Here is a 20,239-nt window from a genome sequence, read left to right on the forward strand (position 1 = left end):
CCTCATTTTGAATTGTCGGTTAGATTGAGTGTTATTTTATAGTTTGTATAACTACGGTATATAAACTATTAATTAAACTGAGTCACTCAGAAAATAGCCCACAATGCGTTGCAGATTCTTAAACTCAGAATTAAGCAAAAGATGTGTGCAGTAATATTTTAGCAAGGAGGGACAATGTGTCTAAATCAATAAAAATTGAAACTTCAAAAATAGCAAATGTCCTCTGCCCTTGTTTTAGACATTTGATTTACTGTCGCCCTCTAGTGACCATTAATGGTCATTAATTGTAGAGGGTGATGTAAAATGTTATTTGACAGATTGGACCAGACGTAACTGAAACGGACAACGCTAATAGATACAGATAATTATACAATTGGCCCCGTTAAAATTCTAAAGAACTTATCACCAGACATAATGCAACAAACTTGTTCAAACAGCTCACACTGCCACCAGCAAGACTCTTTAATTTTGATGCTCAAAGTGAGAGGACACATCCAACCTCACTGCTCTGAATAAAGAAACAAAAACATGGCGGAACAATGAAACGATAAAAGAAAGCACCCTTTACTCCATCCTCTTCCACACTAACTTGTAAAACGACTCCAGAAGAAAAATTCACAATGCCATAGCGATCCACGTAAATACTTGTCCAGGTAGGCAACATGAGCACAACATGGTCAAATGGTTCCGGAGAAAATGTCATCCCAACACGACACATTCACAAAATCTTCCCTGGTACGAAAAACAAAAGAAAAGTCTGGAGAACAACCAAACATGGGGAATATCAAGGAGGCGCAAAACAAATAAATAGCACAATCAACCCACCTGAATGCCAATCCCAGAACCATGTTAAACATAAAAAATACCATTTCAATAGGCTCTAATGACAAAACAATACTCTTTTCGCAAACGTTATGCTAACTACGTCCATGTACTGTACGAGTGGATGGAGAACGAACCAAAACATCAACACTTGGCACTTAAGAAATAAAATACGAAATGACAGACAAGAAAAAACATTCCTCAGCAAGTAAAAAGTACATAGTTGTAAACAATAATATGCCAACTCTTGGGCATGATGACAATCAATCCGTTTGGTTGGCATTTGGCATTCTTTGAGCCTGTATAAGTGACTGAATACCATTATCTATTTGCTGTTGTTTTCCCTTTTTGAAATGACAGTCTTTGAGCGTGACAGATCAGCTATATCAGGACCAAATCGATGACAAAGTATCTGATGTACAAGGTAACTGATCACATACTATGAAATTGGGTTTATCATTCCATACCAATAGAGACGATAGTATCATGATTCAATGCTCGCCCTTTCCCATATGAGAACAAATCAAAGTTGGAGACACAGCGTTGACATTTTAGATCCCAGTGTCGGAGGGTAAATGGTCTCTTCCATCTTATAAAAGAGAAATTGCAAGGCACTGTGAAACTGCAAATGGGTAACAAACAGTTACCTTGACATCGTTTAAATCCAGTGGCTAATAAGATGGCCTAACGGGTTCTAATTTGGTCCAGAAGGATAGGAAATTGGTGCAGCAAACAGATGATCACTTAACATTTTGGCAGTACCAGGTCAAATCTATGTAGCTTTGACTATATAATTGTCATTTATCCTTGAAATGTTAGTTATAAAAAAAAAAAGACAGTTTGGAGTCTGTGATTCCAGCAGCCGTGGATGTACCGTATCGATGTTCAAAACAAAACTGAGGAACAAATGAAATGTCAATCTGTCCATAATACCAAAGTACAGCCATCACTCAGATGAAATGACTTCATCAAAAACAATCATTGATGTAAGTGGTGAGAAGAATAAATAAACTGGAAAAACATTACATTCGTCTACAGAGAACTTTACTAAAGAAAGACATTACCTTCTGCGAGGGAAGAAAAACCAATCTGTCTGGAACTCAAAATTGTCTGTAGTAATGTAGAGAGAGGGGGGGGGGGGGGGGGCTGGGGAGTACTAAGAAAGTATGACAGACACTACAGCTCAGTTTATACTCTGTGGTATGATAGTGTGGCTTGCTGACAAGAGCAGCTCACAAGACACCGTCATGACGGAGTATAAGTGAGACATAAGCGATGTATGATGGTCCTCTGCAGACACACGTCCGACAAACGTGTCCCTCATCTTCACTGCTTTGTTTATTCGACCGCCAAACAGATCACATCCTCTAAATGGCTACATCCTCAAACACAAACGATACAAAAACATCTCAATACGCAGAAAAAGAAGAAACAAAAGACTCGTGTACGGATTGTTCACAACAATAACTCCAAACCGACCCGGTTCTCAAAACAGAAGCGAAACAGGGCCAAATTAACCTTCGCCATGAGGACTTTGCGTGTGTTTTTGTCTATGACTGTTGTCTGTTACAGTGCAAAAATTTGTCAGGGGGAAATAAACAACTGAACTTGACCGGAGAGCGTCACGAAAAAGACAAAAAAAAATAACCTTCTGTCTGAGAAAACGTGTGTATGTCAGAGTCACTTCTTCAGGGGCTGGTAGACTGAAGCATTAGGGTCCAAGGAGGACGGACTGTTGTCCATGAACTTGGACGAGTAGTGCGGAGTCACAATGGGGCTCCGGCTGCCGCCGTCTGTGGAGTAAGACAGACTGGGCATGACGGCCATCACCTCGGCTATCTTCTGCTTCAGGTCGGCGATCTCCTGCTCCCGCTGGTGTATCTGGCCTGGGGGAGGGAGACGTTATGTACATTAGCCTTCATCCGCCCATTTGATTCCATTTGTACACTCGCAGAGTTAAATAAACACACTAACATCCATTTAGTGCAGAGGTTCCCAACTACTGGCACTTGAGTTAATAGAAGATTTGAGAACGGATTAATCACATTAGAAATAACTGCATCAGTTGTGCTCATTAGTGATTCGACTGAGTTTTGTCAGAGCAGCAGCATTATTGGCTTAGGAATGGAACAAAAAGGGCAGGTCCTTTACGCTCCTGTATTTTAACTAAATAAATAAAATAATACATTTTATTTATTATGGTGGTACATGGAGAGCCAGATATTTTCTTAGGTGGTACTTCAGTATAAAAAGGTTGGGAACCAATGGTTTAGTGTACCTTGTGCTATTTCCAGCTGCCTCTTGGCATCTCCCAGGGCAGAGAACAGGTCCAGCTTGATTCTGGTCTCAGCACTCAGACTGTTCTCTAGGTGCTGGGTCTTATCCTGCATGGCCGACAGCGCCGACATCAACACCTCTGTGTCTTTCTCGTTCTCTTTGTACTTCCGCAGCTCCTGTACAGGGAGGACAGGAGGTCGAGCAGGAAGAGAAGGAAGGAGGATTACCATGAAAGCTGTTAGACATGTTCTTCTTAGACAGTGGCCGCGGTTACATGCAGGCTGATCATTCCGAATAAATACTTCCGACTAAAATACATCCGAAGTAAAAAAAAAAAAAAAGGCGGCTCCCCTTCTCCGCTGGGAAGGTGATCATCTCGTTTGTATTTGTACTTTATTATCTACAGCACGGCCAGGGCACGCAACACACTGATTATTATTGTATCAAGGGTCGCTCGTTATTTTTGAGAGAGAGAGAGAGAGAGGAGAGAGAGAGAGACTGTTGAACACACACACACACACACACACACACACACACACACACACACACACCGTGTCCCATCTGTGGTCTTGTACATCGCATAAAGCATATAATGCATAGCTTATCTGCACAATACACCATCACCGCATCATTATGGCATAAAGTAGGCTACCATTGGGTGTTTAATACTAGAATGATTGCAGCTGCTCATCAATGCAATTAAACTGCAAAGCCGTTATGTTTCATGACGTTTTGGTTGCAACTTGGAATAGGCAAGTTATAGCCTATAAAAGTTTAAAGGGATAGGATGGACATTATAGCGATAATAGCGTATTCTTGGGACTGTGTGTGTGTGTGTGTGTGTGTGTGTGTGTGTGTGTGTGTGTGTGAGAGAGAGAGAGAGAGAGAGAGATATTACTGAACAGCGGACTGGCGGCATTTCGTCCTCTCTCCTCCGTCGTTCTGTGAGTCCCCCGATCTGCACTTAGCCTACAGTAGCATGAAGCATCCAGATACATATAGGCTGGCTATATAACCTATAGGCCTATCAAACATGTTTGAAAATTATCAGAGTGATCATCAACTCGGGACGGTTGGATCTTTGAATACTCACAGATCAGAGGGATCATCACCACTGCTGCTGCAGCCTGCTCCACGTGTTTTTGTGTGGATTTTGTGCATTTGCAAAATGCACGAAATATCGCGCTCTATGTGCAAACTCCTCGCCGTGCCTTGGATATGAGCGCCTTGGAGTTGGAGCGCCTTGGAAATGAGCATGCTCAGAAAGACCAGAATGAACTTACATCCGAAGCAGTGTATACATGAGTCCAATTTTCTTTCAATCGCATTGAACATCGGAATAATCCGGCCAGTGACATCGGAATGGTTTTTAAATCGCATCGAGCATTTTCACTCGGATTTAAGTTTTTGTAGGTGTTTACATGACGTTTAATAGGATTTAACTTCTATTCGGAATTAAGAGGGGTTGAAAGACCTCATGTAAACGTACCCACTGTCTTTTCTCATCATCAGTTTTTCTTTTCAATTATTTTTAAATTTCTAATCTAATTCTCTTCTGTTCATTCCCACGTACCCTTGTACAGGGAGGCGAGTACGTGTCTCCTCTCAAAACATGTGCCATGTTTTCACCTGACGGTGAGGAGTTTCACCAGGGAGACATAATGCAACATACCAGATGCCATGACGCACCTGTAGGAGTTCTCTGCTGCTGCATTAGCAGGCTAGCTAGGCCCTCCCAGCTTGTCTTTTGAACACGGCCAATGGGCTCTATGCATACACGCCATTTTGGAAAGAACTTGGTCAACTTCCCTACTTCCTTCAATTCAAGGTATATGAAAAATAAAGTACACCGATGTCATTTTTGCTATCATGCAATTCCAGACGGCAGATTCATCGCACCATGGGAGCCAAACTACACCTGGAAGTTTGGTGGAATGCATTAGAGTCATTGAGAGCCTGGTGATCAACTCATAAACAAACAACATTTCTGAATCACTGTAAAGTAATCGCTTCTGGAAAATAACAGAAGACATATAACACATTATGGTCTGCTGTGTTGATTTTCAATGTTTTTTAGAGGTATCTAAAAAGCAAAAAGTACGTTTCTGAGTGTACCAAGTATCGTGACACTGTCCACTGTTTCCTGTCTTGCAGCCAAATCTCACGATACCTCTGAAACTATACTTGCCGCTGTTTAGATCCTCAAATAAAATGATGTGCTGTGCACATCGAAAAGCAAGCGATTAGAAAACCACCTGCGATACGTCTTCTTTTACATTCCTGAACCGCAATTGTTCAGAAATAATGTTTGTTCACGAGCTTGTCCAGCCGACTCCATTCACTGCCATGTATTCATGGAACTTCCGGTGCGAGATTTGCCTCCCATGTAAATATATTCCTTGACTTCCTTCACAAGGTTTACTGATGATACTAAAGAAGGGCGGCTCTGTTCCATTCTGGTCAAACAGAGTCAGGGTGATGCTATTGTGCGTGTTAGCCCACTGGAAACATTCTGCTATACCAGTGCGTCCCAGTGTCCTTGACTGGGTTCCAAATGGCCCTGTACAGGTCTGTAACTCTGAGAGTGTACAAATGGAACCAAATGGACCCGTAAGGGTCCATTTGGTTTGAGAACCACTGTACACTAAATGGAACAGAGCCTTAATTCTTATCATCGGTAACACCTGTGAAGGAAGTAGGGAAGGGGCCCAGAAGTAGGAAGAGTTACGCCAGGGCTCCACCGGACGCGTTGCGTCTCCGTCGCGTCGCGTCAAAAAACGCACCGGTTCAATTTTAATGCACGCGTCGCGTCTCCGTCAACGCGGGCTGTGTAGCCACCCTTCATTGATTAAAAAGGGAACATTCCCTGACGGTGACGGAGACACGACGCTGACGCGCCCGGTGGAGCCCGGCCGTTAGGGCACATTGTCGCGTCGCGTCAAAAAACACCTAGACCAGGCGTCTCTTTCGGGCTTTTAAACAGCTGGTGGATGGAAATAACACTCACGCCGCGACTGCATCTTGCAGCGTCGACAAAGTGTTCTTTTTTTGCCGATGTTTCAGCCACGTGTGTCCAGGAAAAGACGCCTGGACTAGGCGTCTTCTTGCAGCCTCTTGACGCGAAGGTTTGCTTGCGCCCTTATTCTGTGTGCATAGAGCCCATTGTGTTCATTGGACCGCTTGGCAGGGCTTAAAGCCAAAAACAATCCCAAGACTGAAAATGTTTTTTTTGCAAATCGGCACTGATCTCATTAAATGACCCCTATGAGATCCTCAGGACTGAAATCAGTCCCCAGGACTGAGAACTTTAAGCCCTGACCGCTTGGCCAAGCCGTGGAGGATTCAAAACCCGGGTCTTCGCAGCGGTGGCAGTAACCACCCAAGTGCCCTTTAACTATCACTTGTGAACTATGATGTCAGTGTCAGCTCACCAATGCGGCCCGAGGAATAATCTTGTGCCAACTCTTCACTACACCCCTCAAACATAATTTTCTAATCTCACCTGACACTTTCCCTCCAGATCTCTCATCTGTTCCTCCTTCAGCTTCACGTCCATGCTGAGCTTCTTGCACTCCGTCTCCAGGTCTCTGATTCGCTCACGCAGAGAGTCGGTACACTCGCCCCTGACAGTCAAGGTGTCAAGGGTGACAGAAGAAACAGAAAAAAAGCAAGAGGCAAGTGCAGACATTTAGATTTTATGTAAACTCGTTGCTGTCCGGAAGAAACCACCTAACTCCATTTTGAGGTTTTTGCATAAATCAATGCTATTGAACACCCTTTACGTCTGTGTGTTGGTTAAAAAAATATTGAACCTATGTAAAGTATTGAAAAATGATTCGACAAAAACCTCCTAACTCCATTGGATCCGCAAACTATCTGCCAAACCAGCTAACTCCACCCGTTTAGCCATCTTTTTTTAATATATATAAATCAGTGCTATTGAACACCATTTCTGTCTGTGTGTTGGTTAAAGAAAATATTGAACCAATAAAAAAAAAGAAACTCCACTTGAGCTGGATGGTTTTTTTTTTAAAGTTTTTGGAGTTAGGTGGTTTCTTCCAGATAGCAGAGATATACATTTTATGTTAACAAATAATGCCCCCCCCCCCCCCCCCGCACACACAAACACACACACACACACACCGACACCGACCTGGTAGCGGCAGCCAAAGCCACAGCCCTGGCGGCGTTGGCGTCCTCCATCTTCTTCCTCTTCCTCTCGTCAGCCAGCTGTTTCTCGGCCAGGGTGCGAGCCTCCTGCTCTGCCTTGAGCCTCTTCTCCAGCTGGGAGACGGTCTGCTTGTCCTTCTGCTTGGCCTGCACCGCGCCATGGAGCCTGAGGTGTGGGGCAAGATACTGTATGGTCACACAGGTGAAAGCTGTTAGCCCGTGATTACAGGCAGCGGTCAATAACAACAGTGATCGTCTCCAACTCGTATGAACTTCTGTTCCATATACTGCCTTAGTGGCTACGTATAAGAAGACAGAGTCTAAAGGAGCTTGCCCGCTGTGGCATTTTTCGGACTTTGCAGACGGTGTGTCGGGAAAAACCGGTGGAAAACTCCTGAGTGAGATTAACCCATTTAGGCCTGACGTCGAAATAAATAAAAAGTCTTCTTATAAGAATATATATTCAAAGATTTGTGCCACATTTTCACGATTTTTCAAAAATAGCAGACCTACAAGCTCGTAGCGTGCCACTCGGTGGCGCGCTATGAGCTTGTAGATCTGCTATTCTTCAATAGCTAAATAATGCTTAGTTAAAACACCAAAAGGGGTTCCCGTTCAGAATGTGTTAAACTAATTTAGACTGTACGAATGAAACCATTGGAATGTTCCATTTGATTTTATCCTAATAAAATTGCATCACGTCTCTGTGTGTGTGTGTGTCCTGTGTACGTACGTCTGTAATCCACGTAACTCGAGAACCGTTTGCCCCCCCCTCTCACTTGTTCTGCAGCAGCTCGTTCTCTTGGCTCAGTTGGCCCAGCTCCGAGCGCAGGCTGCGGTCCTGGCTGGTCAGGGAGGACAGGTGGCTCCGCAGCTCCGACTCCAGCTGTCTGCTGGCCTGAAGGTCTGCCTTTAGACGCTTCACATCCTGCTCCAGCCTTCACCGCCCGAACATATAGCAGGGAGGGAGAGAAGGACGCGGTGAGGGTGGGTGTGGGGTGTTAGATGAAGGCACGGGGTCAGAATTTGAAACATATGGGGAGGCCAGCAGGGACAGAGCATGGAGTGAGTGTGCAAGACAGGAAGATGGAAATATATTTAAAATCACAATAACATTTTACAGTACTCTTTCTTTGTCTTTTCCATGAGACACATCCCTAAAGCCAGATTTAACACACAACTACAAAACATCACAATAAATTCACAACGACTGAAAGCTGAATGTACACACTAATACAGCAAATGTTTTTTGCGCTTAACCGAATAAGTGCAAAATCCTTTTAGCTCTCTATTTACTCTTTATCACTTAGCCACATCAAGTCTGAGTTTAGACACCCATTTTAAACCAAACTCATGATGTAAAGGACAATAAAAACAAAGAGAAACTCATTCTCAATTTCATTGGTGTCACAATAGCCTCTTTTTTAACCACGCATGTTCTAGTTTATACAGTATGTCCCATGATTTATTAAGATATTATGTTTAACCAAGGACATTTTGAAATACATTGTATGGTTCAATTCTTATAAATGTATAGTTCGTCAGTGTGTATGCATGCGTGCGTGCGTGCGTGTGTGCGTGCGTGTATGCTCGCCCGCGCCTTACCGCACTAGTGCATCCGGCTTGCAGAGCTGATTGTTGGGGATGCAGTTCTCCACCGGGTCTTTCTGAGCCTTCCCGGCGTTTTTCTGCTTCTTGCCTTCGTTCTTATTGGACGAGGAGCCGGATGGCACGCTCCCATTGGTGGAGCTGTGGTTCCGGGGGGAGGAGTTAGAGACGCCGCCGCCGCTGCTGCCACCTCCCCCTCCTCCTCCTCCTCCGCCGGCGGCAGCATTTTTGTAGTTCTTCCCCCCCGCTCCCGCCCCGCTCTCCTCTCTGGGAGCGTGCGTGTTGGCGTCGGCGTGCGTGTGCGCCAGGTCTCCCGCCAGGTCGTTGTTCAGCCTCCCCCCCGCCACATGGTTCTCCATGTACTCCACCTCCGTCAGTTTGGAGTCCAGCGTGTGTATAATGCTGTTGTTATTGATCCCCACTGTGTGCTGCTTTTTGCCCTCCCTGCCGTTGCTGTCCTTGCCTTTCTCCCGGTACTCCAGCTCCGGCAGCGGGACAGGGGTTGTTGTGTTTTTCTTCCCGGGAGGCCCTCCGTTTTGGGACGATGCCGGCGCCGTGGCGTCCACCTCCGAGACCCCTTTAGCTAATGCCGCTACGGGGGGGAGAGGGCAGAGCCGAGGCATGGTTAGAAGGAGGAAGGGTTACCACTTTAACTACCATGTATTCGTTAATTCTCCCGCCACTGCCAGTGTTTTTATCTTATTTTGAAAACCCACGGGACCCGAGAACCGGATGTAAACAAAAGCTGTGTGGAGTGGTGGACACTCGTCTTGTCTTTGCCCCGGAAAATAAATGTTGTAACCACGGTAATCGGTTCTTTAGTTACGGGCCGTTGAATAAAGCTTGTTTTGACCAAAAACACAATCTGGGAAAATAATCTGAGACAAACGATTCTGACCACGATTCTGCAATTATCGCAAATAATTGTGATCATGCGATCATGTAGTAACTGTGACAGGCCTAGACACCATAGGCTTATTTTGTAGATTGGTTTCCCGTACAGGTTAAAACCTATAGAAGGGTAAAACATGGCCAGGCTAGTAAGCAACACAGCTGCAGCTAATAAAAGTAATAACGAATGTGGTTAGATTTACATAGGTGTGGAGTATTAACAAGTGTGAACATAGATTTAGGTGTGTCCAGACTCCAGAGCCATGGGTGTGCCAATGTGCAAGAACAATTTTGCCAATGCTTTGCACATTGGCACACCCAAATCTATCCTACACAAATATTATAATAATTGTATTAACTGGAGCTGTGTTGCTTGTCTGTCATGTTTTTATCCTGCTGTCGTTTTAGCATGATTCTTTTTAAGTCTTAAATTACTAATGTCAACAACACATCACGTGCGATGTGCTGTAATCTTGTAGATCTGATCGTTTTTGTGAATGTTTACTTATAATGATATGCCCACAATAGGGACGCTTGCTTTGTGCAACCTCAGATCTCTGGTAAAAAAAACAAAGGTTGAGCTGGAACAGTGCAAAAACTACAGGTGAACTGAAAACAAACTTGGTGACTTCTACATCTGCGTGAGAGGAAATAACTCTCCACCAGGAGATGGCAGTAGTCTGCATCATGATACATATCTAATGGAGCCCAAAGCAGAGATGACATGGATAATTTCTCAATACCATACTCAAGACTTGTATCCTTGAGAAGAATGATCGTGTCAAGTGAACTATTATTACATATTGAATTGAATTGAATTGAATCGCGATGCATCGGTAATCGAATTGTAGCCCTCTGAATCGGAATCGAAATCATCAGGTAGCTAGTTATTTCCACCCCTAGTGTGTGCACGTGTCTATGCAAGTATATGCACATGACGTCTGTGTGCGTGTCTCACCCTCCTCTGCTTCTCTCTCCAGTCTCTGAAGCATCTGTTGCTCTGGAGGCAGAGCCTGCTGCAGGAGCTGCATGTAGAACTCGTTCTCCTTCTGCACCTCCTTCTGCTTCCTAAGACGCATCTTGTAGCTGACGTAGCTCTTGAAGCCGAAGCCCAGAGTCACCACCGGGTAGCCGATGCTGCGAGGTACAGGGAGAGAGAGAGAGATGCTAATGTTTCAACCTGGCACCATGTCATGACAGGCATGATTCATGGTTAGAATCGTGTGCCATCTGTATTAAGAGCTGGCTTCAAACTGTACAGCGATATAATAACAACAGTCAACGTTCCAACCCGTGTGAACTTCCGTTATGTTTCTTAGATACCAAATAAGAAAAAATAAGCCTCGTTTGTCAGCTGTTAGTTCAGCTAGATAGCTATATTGACCAGACTGAACTTCATAGTCCTGGAACATGAACACGTTGTTATACCTTTCAAGTCGGGAACACCTCTGTGACACATTAGCTGTTTCTAGCTGTGCCGGTGTTTATGCAACACATTCTCATCCTTATTAAGGTGCCTTTGGCGTCCATGCTGATGCCGAGGATAACCTATTGCATCCTATGTTTACACTGAAGGAACGCAGACCACATCATGTCAACTCTAACTACAAGATAGCATTAACCATCTCATCTCCTAGTAACTATTATGGCAAGTACAAAACAATGCAGACAGACACTACATGAAACAAACAAGGTACTACTTTAAGTAGATCACGAATCACGATCATGATTTTACTTTGGTTTTGGCATTGAACATTGGAACATGTTCACAATCAAAAACTACGTTTCTGTTTTTCTAAATTTAGGCTTTGGCAACAAAATAAATCTAATCAATATAAATAATGTACCATGGCTAAATGAAGGCCATATTTAATCTATACATAGATTTTTGTTTTAACTAGCGGAAATAAAAGTGAGCTTGTAGATCACATAGTAATGCAGCGTATTACAAAGTTAACAAAGTACATGTATGTGCCCTTGAGCATAGCATGAAGCTGCTCGAGTATATCTGACTGAACTAACTCTGCCAGCTACGTACTGTATCATTCACTGATAAAATAAAATAAAATAAAAAATAATGCATAATACTATAAGGGAAAATACGGTTACAATACCAGTGAGCTGCGAATGGCCGACACAGGTCCACATGAAAGTTTTTCAGGTCTTTGAAGCGGATGGCGGCTTCGATGTATACAAATAATATCCATAGCGATACAGTGGGTAGACAAACTCCTCTTTCTGTGGAGAAGTACAAAACAAGAAGTCAGCAGTCTGGGTTTGGCACAGACGAAACCTGGCAAGAATGCATTTTAGATTCTGAATCAGAAACATTTGACTGCCAAGTGTGCGGTTCATATAAGGAAACTGGCTCTGGCATTTCTAATTAGTCTTTGAGATGAAATTGGCCATTTCACTGGCAGCTATATAGAGGATCCAATAAGAGAAACGTTGGACTGACCTGTGTGCCAGACGTACTGGACCCATACGTAAGTACTGGCAGCGAAGAACAGCCATTGGACGGGGATGAAGAGGAGGCAGATGATGTCTGATGTAAACGCCACACACACAAAGAACACAGAGAACGCCTGGGTGGAAGAGAGGAAATCAGGCAGAGAAGTCAATATGCAGCAAAACTGCATTCAGTAGATATGTATAACTAGCACACACTCCTAATAGTTAGGATTGGTATGGAAATACAGAGGACAAATTTCACGTAGGCCTATGTGCAAGTACAGTGACAAATACCCCAACAACTATTATTATATTTTCAGCATGATGTGTTTTATACTGGAAAGTGGCAACTATGATGACTTGAGTTGATAATGCTGAATCTTCTTTTATCTTCTCACAAAGATGAATTTCATGCAACCATTTCAAGAGAAAGAGACACGTGTGTTTGTATTGACAGTGGTGGGACATATATATATATAAATATAAAACAGTCTCAGACACACATACCAGTCCCTGGTATCTGAAGGAGTCGTAGACACTTCTGATGAAAAGCCAGAAGGGCCACAGGTACTCGAACCTGAACTCCAGCACAAAGTCAGCCAACAGCACCAACACCCACACCACCAAAAACTTCAGGTACAGGAATGTACTGTGAACACAAGAACAATCATTATTCTATGATGACCGTATAATTCAGTTTATTACACAAATAACCACTTTCAACTGGTATTTTGAGCACGTTGTCATTTTAATGATAATAATAAAAACAGATCTACAAGCTCACAAGTTGCAATGTGATGTCTTGTGAGCTTGTACATAGGCTATTTTTTTTAATACGGCTTAAGCTGCTACGCCTTTCATGAAGAGGACAGCTTGTGTATGCTTCATGTAGTGATTTGAATGGCACATTTTTTAAATATATATTTTTCTGATTAATTAAATAATGGAAAACTAATCATACTGTATTTCCCACCTACCTGGTGATTTTTAAGGGGCAGAATGAAATAACTAGACTGCAAACTAATGAAGACTAAGAGGCACATATAAATCCAGCCTTGTATTTGTATGTATTTGCATTTGTACATTTGTATCATTATAGGTGAGAGTATTATTATAGGTGAGAGAACCTTTCACCTTAGAAACTTCTACCCTTGAAGCCACAGTGAAGATGTTATTTGCATAATATGAATGAACACACAGGCAGAAATGTAAGCACCTTCATGTCTGGACATGTTCAATTTGACACAGCTGTTTGCACATCTTGATTTTCCATTGATTAAAACAGCAGGCAAATGCACGTTCGATTCTGAGGTTTTTTTGAGCAGTGCCAAACCGCTGATTGGGGTCGCACTCGGGTCACACACACACACACACACACACACACACACACACACACACACACACGCTTAAGTCAACAACTGTGCTTGACTCCAAGGGACCGCTCACTTCACATTAGGTGTGATTTATTTAATTAATGGATTGATTGATATGTAGAACTGTCTGTAATCTCGGTATCCTATTCCTATACTAGTACTGCCCCTCTCCTTTTATACTTCACACAGCCCGGTTCGGTTTACCCTATAGTATAAAGAGTCTGGTGGCTTTTTGATAATGATTCTGAACCCAGGACGAGCCACGCTGTGCTCAACAACCCCGCCATCGGCTTTAAAACGTGCGTGCCTCATCCATGTCGCCGTTGTCATTGTTATTGTTAATCGCAGGTTAGAGGCTCACACTCCTATTAATACAAAAAAAAAATATTAGCTAATATTCCAGTGTGGCATCGTGTATAATTTAACGGGAAAATCGAATTTTCATGTTTTAGTAGCAATGAATTGCTTGCCTGATGAAGAAAGGACACATCTGGACATAATGTCTTATACGAGGCCTAAAAAACCCTGTTCATTCAGAGGTCTCGTTCACATCGCGTCATTGGCTACTTTGTTGCATGTCAAATAACGAAAATAGCCGATATACAAACAAATACAAGCTCACTTAGATCGGCTATTTTTTTGCCGAATGTTCGCCATGAATTTCTGCCAGAACGTCTATTGTTTATTAAACGCCCATTATTTATGATATGCCCAGAACATATGGGGACGCTAGATGTTTTTCCATCAAGTGGATGAATGCGTGCACACACACACTCATCATATATACCACATCATACATAATCCATAAACACACAGCGACGCCATTGTTGTAGCACATAACCGTCCGTTAGGACCGTTGTGTTCCTTCCTACCTGCTATATATACCCTCGGTGATTCGGCTCCGTTTTAACGGCCGTCGGAGTTTGCTGCAGTCCGCATTGCGCCGCTTCATCCTCCCCCTGTTGATCCAACAATGAATTCCACGCCGGTAAATGTCTCGGAAAATGTCATATAGTCGACCCTTTTGATGAGCACAGCCCTCCCTCCCCCCCCTTCAGTGGTCCTCCATTGTTGTTGTTTTATGAATACATGAAACAAAGAAATAAATAAAAACACAGTCCAAGAGGAGAGAGCCCCGCCCCTTTTCACGACACCGTCCGTGCGTCGGTGCGTGGCTTTTAGGGGCGTCGTCGTGTGACGCCACCGCGTCGCGCACTGCCGTGAGCGCGTCGTCGTCACTCGTCACAGGGGGGGAAACAACATGGCGGCGCCCGTAGCTGTAGCTTAATGTCTTTTATTTCTCTCTTCTGGAGTTTCTAATATGGATATATTAAAGGTAATGAAGCCGCTTTGTTGTGTGTGGGGATCTGTCGTTGCTGTCAACGCTATTTAATCAAGCTCCAGATCATAAAGTATGTTATGTACCGATAAATTATAACATTGTGTTTATATTGGCTGCTGCATGCTTGCTACTCAGCCACGCTTGTTTTGCATGATGGATGGCACATCAATATTCAAGGTTTTATTCGTGGAGTCATGATTGTACCTAGCTCTAGTCCATACTAGCTCCTGCACAAAATGTATGTTTGTCTTATAGTGCTCCACTTTTATATCAAAGTTGACATTGGCTTCTGTGAATAATTTTAGTGATGGGATGGCGGGCCAAACCTAATTAAATGGTCAATCCTGATGGCTGGTGCTTTGTTGGAAGCATGTAGGTTACAACACTGCAGGTTCTCAACCTGTGGGTCAGGATTTCCCCAGATGACAGTGAAGTGACGATTTTTAAGAGCTTTTTAAATACCTAGTGTAACGAAGACTCACTTCTATTCATATCAGGATCTGGGAGAGTTGTTCATTGGATATAGTCTCCATACATGGGGATATTCGACTAGTACGTAGGGCTATATGACATATCCGACTAGCACGTTGGGATATGACATGTCTAGTATGACAACCCCTATATTTGGTCTGGGTTGACCTAGTGTAGCCGCAATTTGCAACTCTAGATTTTTTTACAATGGGATTCCCATTGTAAAAAAATCTAGAGTTGCAAATTGCGGCTAGACCTAGTGCTGATATCAGATCGATGTGGTAGAACCCATATATGGATAGATCAGATAGTCAGTTTCAGTTTATTTTTATTTATAGTGCAACATCACCCCAAGGGGTCTCTGTGCACTTCACAACAATACACAGCAAAAAAGCAGAAAATACAATAGCACAATAACAAGCATAATACGATGTGTCAATACACATGGATGACATAAGTAACATACGATAGGACACAGTTAAACATAGGTAAAAATGCGTTCAGAAAATCTATTAAAATAGCATATAGGGTTTTGAAACGACAGGGCAGAGCACAGTGAATATAGTGATTTCAGTGAAACTAGGGGGAACCATAATGCAGGGAAAAAAGATGGGGTTTAACTAAGTCTAGATTTAAAAATGTCTAGTGAGTTGGCATCTCTTACTGTTTGTGGGAGAGCATTCCAGAGACAGGGGGCAGTCATCCTGACAAAGCATGAACCCCAGTTCAAATATGATTATTTTGAGGTGTCACCCACTGACTGAAAAGGTTGACAACCCCAGGCCTACAAGATGATTGTTCAGACAAACCGTACTGGCTAGCTCCAGTAACATAGTTGTTTAGAAGTTGTTGAAATATTCTGTTAATTTCCATTAAACTGGTTTGTGTTTTTCTACAGATGACGTCAGCCGAGGAAGAGATGACAGAGAAAACGGGACCATCCACCCAGGATGAAGAGGAGCTGGTGAAGAAAGAGGACAACTCAATGGAAAAAGATGGGAAGGAAGAGGAGGGGTTGTTGGAGAAGGAAGTGCAGGGAGGAGGAGAAGATGACGAAGATGGAGTGAATCAGGTGGCGAAAGAGGACAACGCTATAGAGACAAATGACGAGGAGTTGTTGGAGAAGCAAGAGGAGGGAGGAGAACATGTAGAGGAGGTGGAGCAGGAGGTGAATGAGAAGGGAGAAAAGAGGCTGTCGGAGGAGAAGGCAGAATCTCCCAAAATGATATCTGGAGGCAGCGATAACACGGAGACAAAACCGGTGCTGTCGAAGAAGCAGATTGAGAAGGCGAAGAAGATTGAGGCAGCCACGAACATCAACAATGAGGTGGTGAAGATGAGGACGGAGGTGAAGAGGGTGAAAGCACTGGTCATCAGGAAGCTGCTGCGTCATTTGGCCGACCTGAAGAAGAAGAAGGGCAGCGAGACCGACCTGGAGAAGAACAAGAGGAGAGTTGACCGGCTACTGGAGGAGATCCGTCAGATAAAACGCCTCAGACCAGATCAGGTAGGTTTGACTGCATCATAACCATTTAAAAAATGTACAGGATTGCATATTTACTGCATCGACATCCACTACTAGGGACAAAGTTTAGGGTTCTTTATGAGCAAACTGGAAAATGACGTGTGTGCTGCACTAATTCAATTTAATTGATTTGTATTTCATTTGTATTTCGATAGGTGTAATAATTGAGGATTTTTCTCATCATCAGGTGACTAAAAAAGCCTTGCAGAGTGAGTTCAACTTTGAAAAGGTGTGTAAAGACATAACTTCCACCATGGCTCAACGGGCCTTGGCACGTATCGCCACTCACCCTCAGTTCAGCAAGAAGATTGATGTCATCAAAGCTGCCGTCAAAGCCTTCGAAATGGAGAGGAAGAAGGAACAGCAAAAAAAAAAGATGACCCCTTTCCAGGAGGAAGAGGAGCAAAATGCATTGAAACAAAAGGAGCAAGAGACAGATGATGAGGAAGAGGAAGCGGACGATGGCGATGAGAATGAAACCATTGGGGAGCTGTCTGAAACGGGCACGGAGACAGCAGCTCCTGTAAATGTAACGACAGAAACATCAGATCAGATAAGATCTGAATCTCTGCCTAGGTCTAAAACTGTTGTGTTTACAAAGAGTGTTAAAACGGCCTCTACGAAAAACACAGACATAAAGGACATTTTGAAAGAAACACTGCAAGGTAAACCCACAGCGACGAAAGCCCCTGAGCAGAAACAAAATCTCAAGCCTGCTCCTAAAATGCAGCAGAGCAAAAAGGACAAGGAGGAGGATGAGGAGGATGTAGAGGAGAAACGGAGTAAAGATGACAAAGAGGACAAAGGGGGTGATGAAGAGGAGGACGAGAGTGATCTGGAGTCAAGTGTTGAGGAAGAGAAAGAGAAAGAGTACTTTGATGACAGTACAGAGGAGCGCTTCCGTGAGCAGTCGGAGGGGAGCGGCGAGAGTGAAGATGACTTCTTTGTGGGAAAAGTGAGCAAATTCAAAAAGAAGAAGAAGAAAGCCCACGCCACCCCGGATCAGAAAAGTCAAACCTCAGACGAGGGCCAGACTGATAAAGCTCAATCTGAGCTGAATTATAAAGCACCTAAGTTGGGCTCTGTCTTCTGTAGCCTGTCGAGTTCCAAGCCCGGCAGGGGCGGACTGAGCCGGGATAGAGGCAGAGGCCGAGGTGGGGATAGATCCAGGGGCAGAGGAAGAGGGGGACACATGGGTGGGGGTCCTGACAGGTTTTCCAGGGGCCCCACGTTCCAAAAGCAGGATGGAGGGGCCGGAGGGAAGCCAGAGTTCAAGAAGAGCGAACGTGGCTCTGTAGCCAAACAATTCCAGTCAGAGGACAAGGACAGGACCTTCGCTGGGCGAGGGACGGGGCGGGGAAGAGGAGGTGTTTCCAGGCCACAGGATCGCAGAGGACCCGGTGCATCTTCCCATCAGGCACCACAGCAGGCACTGCACCCGTCCTGGGAAGCCAGTAAGAAGAGGAAGGAACAGCAGGGGATCATGGCCTTTAAGGGGAAAAAGATTAAGTTTGACGATTAATGTGAATTGGTTCTCTATTGACCTTTTGAGTCAACATTGAACATTTTGACCAGTGGCCAACTGGCCATATTGTCGGTGTCAGGTGGAAACATTGTATGTATGATGGTAGTCATTGCTAGAGTTAGCCGCAATTTGCAACTCTAGATTGTTTTTATAATGGGATGAATCTAGAGTTGTAATACCCTCCATTGACTCCCTACTCATCCAATTTTCATCTGCGATCTGCTTGTATTAAACAACAATAAACTCACCAACATTGTAGCTCTAGGCCAAGCGTGAATTATCCTATTTCAATCTGTCGAGCTTTTGTTTCATAAAAATCCACCGTAGACATGTTATGAGCTACTTTCTGTCAAATTCTGCGCAGGTGATTCTTCTAAGTGTTGGAGTTTGGAAGCACTCATTTTTATTAACAGGTCGCGCTGCTGCCTTCTGCATTATGTGCAAATGCGAAACAGGTGGTACGTAGGGCTGTTCATTGACTTACAACGAGTCCTTCCAAACTCCAGCACAGAAAGTAGCTCATAACATGTCTACGGTGGATTTTTATGACACAAAAGCTTGGCAGATTGAAAGAGGATAATTCAAGCTTGGCTATGCTAGAGTGTATGTTCAGTAATAGGAGTCTCCATGTCTCTCCAGCTCTTTAATCAGAAACGGCATGTATCAAGACCAAAGGCAGGATACAGATTAAACAAGTGAAATTGGAAGTAATGACACAATATTGATATTTAGGTACTTGATCCTGATTTTGCAACCCACCTGAAAATGTATTTTATGTTTATTGAAGAGATGGGGAGACTCATGTTACTGAACAAACACACTATAGCAATGATTACTATCCTAACATAGTGCTTTAACCTTTTAACACCACAAATATTATATCACATTCAACCTCTTTTAATGTGGCATCCCTATTTTGGCATAACCCTATAGGTGGAAAAAAACATATATATATATCTAGGCCTATATTTTATCAAAAATACAAGATCTACAAGCTCACCGTGCATTGCAAACTTGACAGCATGTAGATCAGTTATTTGTTGCTAACTTTGTGTAACACTGATGTATGACGAATCGACGATGGGGCATTAGTACTTTATTAAAAAACTTTAAAAGATTTAAAATGCTGATACAAGATTTCTGCCCACAGCCCGACAGGCGATAGCGACACAATCTGTGTGGCTTGATTGAGAAAATGGGGGAAAAAGAACAAATTGCTCATGAACAAAATGATCAATAACATCACAAAGACCCACTGTGATTACTAAACGGTAGAATTATACAGTATTTTGTATAGTTTCACTACCTCAATGTCATTATTCCTTGGAGTCCTAAATAAATTAATATGCCTACTCATACACATGTGTATATGAGAATTGATCACATGATAGTTGATGCTAGAAAAATGAAGCACATTCACTAGTTTTCAAGGACTCGGTCCAGCTCTACACAAATGGATATCAATATGTTATTTATACTAAATATGTATCATTTGATAACGTGTACGAATACTTTTTTTATGGCTTATGTTAATTTGTCGCTCCAAAATAGTCCATATGGATGATCATCAGATCACATTTGTTTGTTTTTCCAACTTTTTATTATATATTGAATGGGACAACAAATGGGTTACCTGTAGTTATTGCCTTTTGTTAATTAATGGATGATAGATGTTTGCGGCGTCCTGTGTCCATAATAAATTAAATTTACAAGAACTGATGTTTTTTTGTCTAGTAGTACTGATACTAATAACATTTTGTGTAGAATAGCACCTTTCATGACAG

The 20,239-nt window shown here is 43.2% G+C and overlaps 2 protein-coding genes across 4 annotated transcripts; one reads left to right on the forward strand and one right to left on the reverse strand.

Moving 5' to 3' along the window:
• Positions 1-447: 447 nt before the first annotated feature.
• LOC306938788 (macoilin-1-like) lies at positions 448-14,613 on the reverse strand. Its single transcript, XM_079523102.1, has 11 exons — positions 14,465-14,613; positions 12,727-12,868; positions 12,227-12,353; positions 11,883-12,006; positions 10,727-10,905; positions 8,875-9,469; positions 8,049-8,207; positions 7,253-7,435; positions 6,602-6,722; positions 3,101-3,275; positions 448-2,708 (listed from the first exon to the last, which is right to left on the reverse strand). The coding sequence occupies exons 1-11, from the start codon at positions 14,542-14,544 to the stop codon at positions 2,503-2,505; spliced, it is 2,091 nt and encodes a 696-aa protein (XP_079379228.1). The 5' UTR covers positions 14,545-14,613; the 3' UTR covers positions 448-2,502.
• On the forward strand, positions 13,549-19,771 carry LOC306938789 (uncharacterized protein). 3 transcript variants are annotated; one of them, XM_079523105.1, is made up of 3 exons: positions 13,549-13,675; positions 16,304-16,912; positions 17,118-19,771. In XM_079523105.1, exons 2-3 carry the CDS (start codon positions 16,304-16,306, stop codon positions 18,450-18,452), a joined length of 1,944 nt encoding a protein of 647 aa, XP_079379231.1. In that variant the 5' UTR covers positions 13,549-13,675; the 3' UTR covers positions 18,453-19,771. The 3 variants fall into 3 exon arrangements, with proteins under 3 accessions (XP_079379231.1, XP_079379229.1, XP_079379230.1); XM_079523103.1 differs by lacking the exon at positions 13,549-13,675 and adding an exon at positions 14,804-14,928; XM_079523104.1 differs by lacking the exon at positions 13,549-13,675 and adding an exon at positions 14,917-15,004.
• The last annotated feature ends 468 nt before the right edge of the window (positions 19,772-20,239 follow it).

The sequence above is a fragment of the Electrona antarctica genome (assembly GCF_951216825.1).
Source record: "Electrona antarctica genome assembly, chromosome: 15".
NCBI lineage: Eukaryota > Metazoa > Chordata > Actinopteri > Myctophiformes > Myctophidae > Electrona > Electrona antarctica.